This window comes from Anopheles arabiensis, chromosome 2, assembly GCF_016920715.1.
Source record: "Anopheles arabiensis isolate DONGOLA chromosome 2, AaraD3, whole genome shotgun sequence".
Classification (NCBI taxonomy): domain Eukaryota; kingdom Metazoa; phylum Arthropoda; class Insecta; order Diptera; family Culicidae; genus Anopheles; species Anopheles arabiensis.
This window is the reverse complement of record NC_053517.1, coordinates 50,959,660-50,972,473: the sequence shown is the minus strand read 5'-3', so window position 1 is coordinate 50,972,473 and position 12,814 is coordinate 50,959,660. Positions and strand designations below refer to the sequence as shown.

The window sequence follows — 12,814 nt, the reverse complement described above, 5'->3', positions numbered from 1 at the left end:
CAAGGATCACTAATTACATAAAAATTGCTTGAAATGTGTAATGTATTCTGCACCAGCAAGAGTTAACAATAGAAATTTATTCAGTATACCTAAAACACCTATTCCATTCGATACTTTGCACATTGACTTTTAGGCCCCTTACCATCTGTTCATTCAAAAAGAAGCACTTACTGGTAGTAATAGATAGTTTTACTAAATTTACAAAGCTGTATCCTACGATATCTACAAACACACGTGAAGTTTGTAATGCTCTCAAGCAATATTTTATGTACTACAGCCGCCCTAGGCGCATCATTAGCGATCGAGCAACGTGTTTCACATCTGATTCTTTTTCAAATTTCCTAACGTCGCGTAGTATTACTCACATTTTAAATGCAACAGGATCACCTCAGGCGAACGGACAGGTTGAAAGAGTGAATCGTGTCCTACGACCAGTACTGAGCAAACTTTCAAACCCGGTAGACCATGCGGATTGGAGCGCTCAAATTCTAACGTAGAGTATGCTCTTAACAATACTACTCACACATCTACACATTTTGCTCCGTCAGTTCTTTTATTTGGCATTGAACAGAGAGGTCCAGTGATCGATGAATTAACCGAACATTTGGATGAGATAAATAACGATTCAAGAGTAGATTTAAATAGTATACGATCACAAGCATCAGTTAACATAATGACACATCAACAAGTTAATGAGCAACAACACCTGTCGAAATGTAAACCAGCCCCTGAATTTGTAGAAGGAGAATTTGTGGTAATACGAAACGTAGATAATACGGTAAACTCAAACAAAAAGCTTATCCCTAGATTCAAGGGCCCCTATGTCATACACAGACGGCTTCCAAACGATCGTTATGTTGTTCGGGACATCGATGGGTGCCAGCAGACCCAACTTCCTTATGACGGAGTGTTGGAGGCGAATAAGTTGAGAAAGTGGATTGTGCCGATCCCGGGCAGTGATTGACTTCCTTTGCGTATCTTTGGCAACACTTAGTCTATAAGTAAATTGAGGGCAATTTATCATGTCAGGAAAGGCCGAGCTGTAAACATCTTGAGTTTATAGTAATCTTGGGTTTGTGAGCATCTTGGGTTTTGACAAATACGATGTCCGAAGAAGTGACAGTGTGCGAGCTGTCAAAGGAGAAGAAAAGAAATAAGCTTTGGGAAAAGACCTTCTACAATAAACTCCTTGAAAAAACTAAAAAACCGTGTATATTACAACAGTGTGACTTTTTCCATTAATCGAATTTGTTAATTACTAAATTACAAAATTGTATATGCTTAGAAATGTTCGACGCAATACACAGTACAAAGAATATGTGTCCTTCTTAAATGTCAGTCGAGTATTATTCGAAAATCACAACTAGGGTAACTGTACCAGTTTTCGGCAGGCTAGTGCAGCAGTTTTGCAAAAATTGCTCACACATCAATATTTTTCATTATTTTTCATGAAAGTGTTGTTATTCTGGTTGATAAACTATCATAGTATGTTACAATATTTTTTATTTGCCGGTTTAAAGCCCTTTTTCATAAATGTTCGTGAAAATGCAAACATTAATTTTGCTCCTATTTTCGGCAGTTTGTTCCTATTTTCGGCAGGCTGTGTTCCTATTTTCGGCAGCGCGAATACGGGTCAGAAAATGTTTGTATCAATGTGAATATGTACAAAAAAATGTTTAAAGCAATTTAACACTCTTACTTTCCTAAGATTGGTGTTAAAAAGCACTTTAATTATAAATTTTATTATGCTTATTTTGGCCCGTTTTGACAGCCATTTTGATGCGACATTTAAACAGAGCAGCCATTGACAGTTTGATGGTTATAGCGTACGGTGTGAACTGGCTTACAAATATTTATTTTTCTCTTAAGTTAGTGAATTGTTTGTCGTAAAATTGGTGATATTTGGTACAAAAATGTCATATTATGTGTCGACATGCGCATTGTAGTGTTCTGATCAATTTTAAAAGGAATATTCAGCCAAATTCAAAGTGTGTTATTGCTCCGAGTTTCGGCAGGAGCCCACAACATTGAGCTGTCAAAAATGAACATTTACTGTGTACCTATTTTCGGCAGCATTCAAAGTGAAAAATAACCTGTTTATCGTGATTTTAAATTTCCGAACAAGTTAGAATAAATTAAATAAGCATAAAATCTTTAATATACACCACTTTTTCATTGTTTTACTGTTCTGATTCTCTTAATCACAAAACCTGCCAAACGCTGGCTGGCAGCAAAGCTACCGAAAAAAAGCCCAATTTATTTGATATTTTGGAGAATACGTAATGAAATGGTGTGAAACTTCGTATTAGAATATCAAATAAGTACACTTTCTACAAAAATTGTATTTTGTGAAATTATTCACCGCATTTGTGCAGAATTTCACGTTTTAGCTACCCTGCCGAAAATAGGTACACTGCCGAAAACTGGTACAATTACCTAGTCAAGAATAATTATAATTAGAGCAAAATTTGTACTTTGAGCTTAAATTTTGTTTAATTTTATTAATCCTGAAAAGAACTCAAAACTAAGCATGAAAATGCACAGCTTTTCGAAAACGAAAAATTGAACTGCTATAAATTTTCTTGCTTCGCTAAATGTCACATACATGTTCATCTGGAAGACCACTGTGTTCTAAATATGTCCTGTCAATTCACCCATTTCAATATGACAAGTGAAAAGTGAAGTATGGGATCGAAACATAAAATTGTTTAATTTTCCTTCGTTTTTAAACATCGAATTAATATCTCAAAGTTGGTTTGCAAAATAAAATAACACATAAAAAGCGGGAGTGTAGAACTAGTCGGTATTCCTGTTAGGGTGTTTCAATTGAATCGTTTACTTACATATTTATTTAATCATCGCTTAATGCCATGCCCAACACCTCAGAGTTATTACTGCCTTATATCAATGTTATGTTTGTTTGTAAACCATTACCTTCGTCATATTTCAGTTAAAATTATTTTTAGCTTATTATGTTAGTAATTCCTCAGTAAATTATTATTGTGGCAACCCGAAACACTTTGGTAATTTGTTCCAGAGTAAAAATTAAATGAAACGGTTCGCTCTTAACCTTCAAAACTGCATGTTAGGGTGCAACCTGGAAAACGAATGAAATCACCACACCTGCTCCTCCTGGGCTCTGGTGTATGCTTTTGTTTTATTGTTGCAGGTGACAGCGGAGAGGTCGCTCGCATCCGCGTCAACATCAGCATTTTTCGATTCTCTTCCAACCGCGAGAGGTGAATTTCGTCTCGCTGGTGCTGCTGACATTCGAAGGTGCGTGTGCATATCATCTTGTGAAGTAAAACAATCATTTTAACAACAATGTTGCTGTGCAGTGGCCAGTTGTGAGCTGTGTGTTGTGCAATTTTGCGTGCTAAATTCCACCAATCAGTGGGAGATCGGTGGCAGGAAGCTGCACAAAAGCCCGGGAGAGCGAACATCAACGTCGCCCTCTTTCACTCGCCATCCGAATGTAAAACAGCATTCCATCGATGTTGCCAGTAGCAACGCTGGCAGACCAGTTTAGGCGCTCGTTGATGTGTCATTAGACAAAATGAATTAGGAGTCGCGCGTGTGGTAGAGCAGACGAGAAATGAAAATCTGGCCCGTTGTGTAGTGGTGCGATATTTTCAGTAAAGGAAAGCGAAAGGCAAAACAACTGAAACATAAAAAACACACACACAATAGTAGTGGGAGGGGAGTGTATGATAGTCTTACTCGTGTACGGGCAAGTGAAGGGGTGTGAAAGTGTGTGCGTGAAGCGAAGAAAAAGGTTTTTAAAACAGTGAGCATATAAAGAGAGGGAGGAGAGAAAGAGAGAGAGAGAGAGCGCGCTCCCTACCATCGGCATGGATGAGGCTCAGTGAAGCGAAAAAGAGAACGAACGGAATCCTGCAAATCCTCGTAGCATGCTGAGAAAATTGATACCCCACAACCCACCCGGAAGTGTGCGACATATGCTCTTCCCTTTTCGAGGTTGCAAAACAAAGAAACTTTTGCAATTCGAAATGCGGGGATGTATGAGATTTCTTTCAACAGTGCTGTACATGTGTGTTATGTGTGTTTTTGTTATAGCTCGTTTGAATACATCTAGCGAGCCAAACAGCAAGGATTAATGTTTCATTACCATCATTCATGCATTCATTCAGCTTTTTTGCACACCTCTTTAACCCTCATGATATGGCTATCTCGCTCCCGTCTCCTGCTCTATCCCTCTCTCTCACTCTCCCTCTCTCACCTTACCTTACCTCTTGTTTGTACCATTATGCTCTCGTGATCCGTGGAAGCAGTGGCTATTACTTACGGTGCGTTTTATGCTTGCAGGGTTTTTCCTGGCGTGTTCAGGTGGCGCCGCACACTTCGACCCAAACACAATGCCGAAATGACCCACATTAGGCTAGCATAAGAAATCGGGTACTCCGCTTCGTGGAAGGAAACGTCGCCTGACCTGGCTGGTACGCGCGACCCATTCACACATTCCCCGTGCTGCGTGTGCCACTACCATGTGAGTGAGTGTTTAGTTTTCCAGCTTGTGTGCCCAGCTCCCTATTGTGTGCGCGCCCGTGTGTGTGTGTGTGTTTGTGTCCGTTTTCATTCCGTTACGACGGGAAGCTGTAGAGAATACAACACAACAACAACAAAATGCGTAAAATGCTGCATATCGTGCTAATAAGAAATGTATCTTAAGTGTTTTACGACAACACGTGCTTAATGGTGGCAAATTTGGTGCGAAATCATTTACCCCAAGCAGTGAGTGAGTGTGGAAGTGCGTGTGAAACCGTTTGGTGGCAAGAAGGAAGATTTTTTGTTTCTATTAGAATCAGTATCGAATCGTAACGAAATCTGTGCAATTCAGTTTGTGTGATATTATTTGCTTTTTAAAATCGCATCCCCGCCGGTACTGGGGCATTACATACAAGCATAATTCCATTTGCCAGCAAAAGTCTGTCTGGCCGTGATATGGTTTGGTGTCGGTGCTAGTGAAGGCGTCCTGGTTTCCCCGGGTTCAGTGCTGGGGATTCTCCTGCATTTTCTTCCTGCATTTTTCCCAGAGGGACTGGCCGTCAAGCGCAAATGTGATTTGTTGTTCCGGGTACGCCGTGAAGACGCCTTCGTCGTCGTCGTCCTGCGAGCATAGATTGTGCCCGCTGCTTCAAACACACATCTGGTTTCCGCCTGCCGGCCTCAGTACGGGAAGGGTGTGCGTGTTGGTCTTTGTGCGTTGATCGTGTATGAGTGTTGCTCGGTGTCGAAAATCATTGCTCGCTTGCAGTGCCGCGACCGAAGCGAAGCTGCTTGTGGCTACGGAAGTGCTAAAAATAAATTTCAACCGAAGGAAACAAAACGTCAACCAAACACACACGCACACGAATTAATTTTCCATTCCTTCAATATCATCACCCACGGCTCGTACTCGGGGAGGGTATCTCGCGCACACGGAAAATTAGACAACGTCTCCCAGCCTCCTCCACCGATCGTAAATTCCTCTCTCCCCGTCACGAGCGTGTTTATGTGTTTGGTGAGTTAGTGTGTGAGTGTGTGTGTGATTCTATGTAAACACGATGCAATCAACGCTGGAGAGAAGGAAAAGATGCAACCGCCAACGCTGCATATCCATAAACAACCGGAACGATCCGCCCGGCGACGGAGAGGCGCATGGGGCGGCGGAAACTGGCGGCACCGGGCAGCATGCGGTTATCTTCCGGTCTCGGGCTTCGTGAGCTGCTCCTTTCGAGCTGTCTGGTCGTGCTGCTGCTAGCGCAGGTAAGCAGGAGTCACTATATCCGTTCACTTGCTCCGTTTCTTGAGAGGGAAGCTGAGAAATTGTCCACAATATCCCGTTTCTTCCGCGTCAAATGTTTCATATTACAACACGCTGGCCTTTAAAAAAAAAGCGGAAGATCCAGCTGGTACCATTAGCGCAGCACAAGTAAACGCAAGTAAGAGTGTAGTTCGTTTCAATTTTCTCCCGGGCTTATCTTTGCGTGACATTGGGTATCATAAATTGTATCGGGTTTATGATACATTATGGCTGCGTTCATTTACTACTGCGCGTGCCACCAACACACACCCCCTGACTCGACGTCAAAGATACCGAAAGTGATCATAAATCTAGAGAAAGTAGTGTTATGTAGTGTATAATATTGTGCTGTCGAGGGAAGACACACGCAGCGCATGTTAGTCTGTGTCAATGCAGCTCACAGTACATCTGTTTCAACATATTTTTAGCTTACTTGTTTCATGTTTTTTTCTGATAAGGTCTGGCAAATGGAAATGGAAAACTTTTCGGGTTAATAGCTTAATCCGTGATAATACATGCATAAACCGTAATACATACATATACGTTACCAAATGACCTTTTTCAGTGTATCATAACTAAGGCCATGCAAACCTGCAATCATATCAAAGCTTATCAAAATCAATTCATATATTGAAGCTTGCCTTCCGTGGTAAATGGGACGACCATGGCTTCATTTCATGCCTGATTAGATCGCCACAGATGGGCATGCATGCAATTAGATTTTTCCATGTTTGCATATGTTCGTGTGGACTGCTGGCCTGCTGAGATTGTACTAATCCCAGCCCTCGCTTGATAAGGCCACAAGGTGTTCAATCGGTTCAACCAACTGTTGGCTCTCGATATCTGGCAATTGTGTGTGGTTTGGATTCGTTCCAATTTCGAAACTCTGTTATCGTCCTTTGAGCCTTAGGGCTACAGCAATTGGGGACAATTTGTGGCGTTGGCGACGAATCGAATAAATTGAAATTTAATCAACAATGGCTTGGAAGTTGATCAAAGCTCCAATTTAGCTCTTTGTTGCGCTCGATGAATGGTTAGCCGCCGCGTGTGTTTCTGCTTGATGCTTGAAACATTCGCTTCCATTTGTTTGACCGTTTTTTTGTGGTATGTTAAGTCCATTACACATTCTTCAATTTCAAACTTATTTACGCAACATTACGTCTACGTAAAAGGCATTCAATGAGGTGTTTTTCGCACAAATTATAAATTGTTTCCCCAACCGTTTCATCATTGCAATCATTTAGCTGCTGTAATCCCTCGCACGGAACGTATGACCTTGAGTTAATTCGGGCGAAAAAGATAGTTCCAGTTACACCGAAACGCACCCGACATGCTTTTGAATAAAGAAAAGTGAATGGCACTCGGGCTCACTCGCATGGAGAAGCGTTCCACATACTGAATATGACACATTTTCATATTTATTCCATAAACCTTTCCATTCCATTTAAAAGGTATTTCAGGAAGAAGAGGACCATAAATTACGACTGATGAAAAATACAACAAATAATGAAGCATTTTTTATCTAAATGTGCTGTTTTTTGTGGATTGATGGATTTATAATAATTCACATTGCATTAAAATTACGAATATCTTTCTTTATGATGATTGATTTTGTAAGTTGTGAGTAACGCTAGAAACCCATGGGACAATGTATGCTGTATTTGTTAAAAATTAATTGGGTGCGACTTACGACCAAAGTGTATGGTGCCTGGGAAACTATTGGTGAATATTTGATGATGAAATTGCCGTTTGTCGGGCGCATGGCCGCACGCCCTTGCATCTAATGGCATCGGTAACTAACTCTTCTGCTCTTGCTTTTACCACCGGCCAACAGCGGTCGTTTGCAATGTAACACAGGAATGTAACGCCAGCACATAAAACAAACAAATTGAAAACATTCCGCACCGCCAGACACAGCGCGGGCAGGACGAATCGTCCGGACGGCTAGTGTGATTTGTATTGTTGTCCAGCAGCAGCGGAATGAGCAGAAAGAAAACAACGTCAATGTCCCTGTCGGGCGCGCGGTGTTCCTCCATTGGAGTGGGTGGCCACACAGAGCTGATTGTTCGTATCGCCCATATGCTTTCCCCACCCTCACTCACCCCTGTCCCCGTTGGCCGGAATCTAACGAGCCATCAAATAGTTCACACACATAGTCAACGACGGTCGTGTAGCAACAGTGGTAGCCACCGTGCAACAATTGGCCATTGACGATACCTGCGTCTGCGTAAGCCCTCCCCTAGAGCTTTGTGCAAGCGATATATATTCGTCCAAACTCGCGGTGTTTGTCGAGCTTGGGTTAAAATAGCAGGAGCCACCAACAAACGTTGCTACTGCTGCTGCTGTTATTGATGGTTTGGCCCCTTCTAAAAGAGTGTGGAATTGACCGTACCGTTGTGGCCTTGCGTTGTTTAACGATCGCGGTGAGCGTGTGAGTGTGCAATGTTTCGGATCGCCAAAGTTCCATTAGTTGGGCTAGAATGGTTTGTAGCAGCCCGGGTTTTATGCTTCTGCTTCGATCTGTTCAATAGTTTGTGTCAGTTTTTGTTTATTTTTGTTTTCCTCGATTTATTGACTATGTTTTACGTTTGTCGTCTACCATCGATCACAAAACGATTGGTTCAAACTTAAACCAACTGCTTTAAATGGATAGCAATGAAAATATTGAACAGTGAATTTATAGGGGTTTTTTCCGAAAGGTTACTTGAAATTGCAAAGTTCTTCTATTTATAATAAATACGTTTGTTTGTTCACTGGATTGTTACCAGGTATTAGTTATACGCGATAAACGCGATTTGACAGTTCTTTAAGCAAATTTTACTGATTTCATTGTCACACTTTCATTGTCAAATGCACATAAATTTCGTTTTGATCGAATTAAAAACATTTTAGTTAGGCACAAAATTGTAATATTCATGTGAAATAAGAATAATTACTAATTAAGTGTCTAAACCCTTCTACTTCACGAAAAATTGACTGAAAACCTCCAAATTCGTTTTACGTTTATATTCGAGATACGCTACTGACCCCGGTCGACATTAATAGCGTATATTGGGGAATGCCTGCGTCTCTGTGCACAATAAATAAAATTTGGACACAATGTACTAGAATTGTGATAATTTCTAGCAATTGCTTTAGCTTTATTTACTATTGACATAGTATAACACACATTCAGTCACAAAAACGACGTGTGATGCTTCCGTTCAACGAATTTGGGCAAACAACCCCTCTAGAAATTTTCCCCGATGGCATCACGATTAACTCATGACTCAAAAAGGAAAAAGGTGTGTTTCCACGAGGTTACCAAGGGAGCAAGGTGTGCTGGAATGAAAACAGGTGTGTCTGTGCGTACCTACCCGCCCAGGTACGGTCCCTGTATCATCCATCAACCTCATTTTGGGAATGAAGCACTATGTGGTTCTTTCCCAAAAGTAAATCATAACTTGGTCAAACGACTACTACCACCACCACCCCGATCGGCCAGCATTGTCATAAACAAGCATAACTACCCTTTTAGTAATTGCACTGCCACGAAACTAGCACGTTTCGTTCACATTCACGTAACAATCGTTTGGTTGCTGTATTTTCGGCATTTTTCGGAAAGTTTACAATGCAACATTGCCGTGTAAAGTGGCATCGTGCTGCAACAAGTTAAAGTGCCTCGTTTTACAAAGGCATTAAAAGCCCCAGTTTGTGTTGGTGTTGCTTTGCCGGTCGAAAACGGGTCGCAATGAAATGCACTTGCTTAATGTGTTAGTCTACCACCGCAACCGCTACCAGTTTGGAGCTGTAAAGACTGTTTTTGTTTTCGTTTTTTTTGCTGCACAGGCTTTCTTTTCCTTCGCTCGTTTATATTTTAATCAGCCTCTGGAGCCAAATGGGCAGCGGGCTTAGTGGAGGAATTATCATTCCTATATGGTGGTGATGTACCAGTACACGCTCGGTTACATACTCACACATATGCGCGGCTCTGTTTTCTCTTCGCGAAGGTCAACCGCAGCCACATCGCCGAATAGTGCCGCGAGCGGACCGGTTTATCCGCTGTGGGGATTTTTGTATCCTCCCTTGCTGACTGCTCAATTCCCACACTCACAACCATTCCCAGTGACGCTGTTCGTTCGATTGTCGGTTCACGATGTGTGCTGCGTGGTGTTTCTAAATCTCTAGACACGTGTCCAACAGAAAACAGAATTTTGAGCGTGTAAATGATATCGCTTGAGGTGAATGTTGTTTATTCTCTACATAAAATCATTCAACAGAAGATATAAACATTCGAATATTTAAAACCTCTCCGCTAGAATTAACTGCCCAATGTATCGATGATCGTTTTAAAATCTGCCTCGATACTATCCTACGGCTCGATTTGTTGGCTCAGCGGCGAAAGCTTATTCATACATTTATCGCCGCCTTTTCGATACGTTGGCGAAAGTTGGTGGCCGATGACGTTAGCTCTAAACTGCGTAAGGTAGCTGCGTAAGAAATTTCAGCTAAGAAAAAAAAAATAGATACACCCATTACCATCGAAAAGAAACCGCTAGCATAAACCTATACCAGCGCGGCTCGATCATGTAGGGGTGAGATAAATCTGTCCCGCTTTGGTCTACGGCGCTGAGCGTTGCAGTTTGTTGGTGGGATCAATTATTGGTAGTTGTAAATTGTTGTTTCCCGCTCCGCTGTGTGAGTGCAGTAGTGCGGTGGTTCGTGTGGCATTTAATTTACTTTCTTCATATGAATAAAACGGTTGCGCACCTTGACCAATGATTGCATGCGAGAAAAATCAGCCACCATTACCATCAGCTGTTCTGCACAATATTTGGCTGTGGCATTGCATTTCAAAATTATTCTCATGAATACGACATAAAAGTTTCGACAAATCGATCCATAGAACGCTTCATCACGCTTATTTCAATATAGAAGTTCTACTGAGATGCTCATAAAATTACGTAATTACTTCGAAAACTGTGGAAAAATATGATAAAATTATCTGTAAACTATTCTAATCTTAATATTTATACAGTTTCCCCTATATAAAGCATGACTTCAAATTGCGAATAGATTGTTTTACGAAAACTGTAGATATAGTAACCAGTCAAGCTAAATAATGTATGTTGTTGTTGCCTGTTGAGTGTGTTACTGTCAAACACATGTATCATTGTTCCTTCTTCTTCCAAGAGTGCAAAAGACATCCACTTGCTATTGTTGCATCATGTGATAGGTGATGTTTTGATTAGTGTTGCCCTTCTTGGAACAGTTCAAACATTAACAGCACGCTTAACTATACCGCGTGGGAAATGCTCCAGTTGCTTTTGCTCCCAGCTGCGTCCTACACCAGAGGGAAAGCCGAGGGTCGAGATAGAATTTCTCTAACGCTCTAGTACCAAACCTTAACCCCGATATCGTATCGTATCGATTCAGGCTGTGATGCTTTGCCCTAAGCCATTTTATTTACGGAACAGGGTTTATGGATGTTTTTCAATAGCTAGCATAAAACAACAAAGCATTTGCACCACAAACGAATTTCATGAGCGTCGGTTATCATGTCACTTTCTTTCGATGTTGCTTGTCTTTGTGGTGTATATAATTAGCATTTGAGAATGTGTGTGTTTGATCGATACCATTGCATCCATCGCAGATCAATTGCTATGTTTTAAGGCTCATTTTATGGATATTGTAAACATTAATGGAATGTTCTTCGCAATGACTGAAGCACTATTTTAACATCTTTTGAAGTGCTGCACCTTTGCTGACGAATTACACCACCAGGCATCTAAAAATGCCGTTGAATACTTTATTCCAAAGTGTATCGCCTGCTTGTTGAATTCTCATTAATAAACCATTGCATTTTGTGACAGCCTAATTAATTATTCCCCGTCAGTTTAGCTTTTACGGGGGTTTCCCTGACTGACGCTTGTTTGATGTTTATAAATTTGTACAGTACTTTTTGAATATTATGAGAGATAGAGAGCATTAAATAATTGTTCATCTAGGAATATTATTTTTATTTGCTCCTGGTCTTGCTCGGTCCTGGTCACAGAAAACCAAAGCATCTTGCTTGCTACTAAATCCGTTTTATTTCATTGAACAAAATTAATTATCACCACAATCACAGCGCAACAATAGCCTGACTGGGGATTTTTTCTTAGAAATGACACCTACAGTGTCTGGGTAATGTTGGGCAAAAGATTTCCGTTAATGGTCCTGTTCTTGATAACGACCAAATAGCATGTATATAGAAGCACAATTTCGTCGCGCACTAATCGTTTGCTCCGCTGCCGTGAGTAAATTGGGAATTTAACCCAGAACAGAATATCCGCTGATGACCAACTGACTGACGTTGTATTATAAGTAATGGAGTATCCTTAATCAGCTTAATGTAGCCGAAACCACACCGATGACACGGTCAACGCGGGTGCAGCATCGAATAGAAAAGACTCATTTCCAACCGTTTTTCCAACCGCCCGCAGCAGGGACGCACCATCTGTAGAATAGCGCGAGGGAGCGGACACGCATACAAGCACATCTTCCTAGGGGTAATCGGCTCTTGCATTATTCTTGCCCAACAGTAGTCCCTTGAGAGGTTTCCTGGGACGCACCATTGCTAGCCATTTCAGATGCCACCCCAGGGACACTCGCTTTCATCCATTTTCCGATCACTCCGAACCTGTCGATGAGTGGTCGATGTATTTTTGTACGGTTCCCGTTCCGTACCCACACTACGCCCGTGCATCGCCGCCATTGGGACTGTCGTTTTTCTGGCAGCGTTGCTGCCATGGAAACAACGACGGTCTGTGCCGGAAGTAAAGTCCTCTCCACTCGACGAGGCGGCCGTTGTGTTTGCATAGGTGTGGAATGAAAATCTCGAACAGCAACACCACCCCGGGGACCGCCTGGCTACATTCTACGCATGTGCAGCCACTGCCGGCGAAATTGGGCGCTTTCCTACCATGTGCTCGGTTGTGTGTCTGTGCCACTGCACAAAGCAAAAGCACGGCCACCGAAAGACTCCCAGCG

General features: G+C 41.8%; 1 protein-coding gene across 1 annotated transcript in view; it reads left to right on the top strand.

Annotated features, from left to right (window-relative positions):
- The first annotated feature begins 3,166 nt into the window (after window positions 1–3,166).
- LOC120897869 (tyrosine-protein phosphatase 10D-like) overlaps window positions 3,167–12,814 on the top strand; it is a 35,410-nt gene continuing 25,762 nt past the window's right edge. The window contains 2 exon segments of the mRNA XM_040303008.1: window positions 3,167–3,276; window positions 4,327–5,766. Coding sequence (XP_040158942.1) covers window positions 5,659–5,766 — 108 coding nt within the window. The 5' untranslated portion in view covers window positions 3,167–3,276; window positions 4,327–5,658.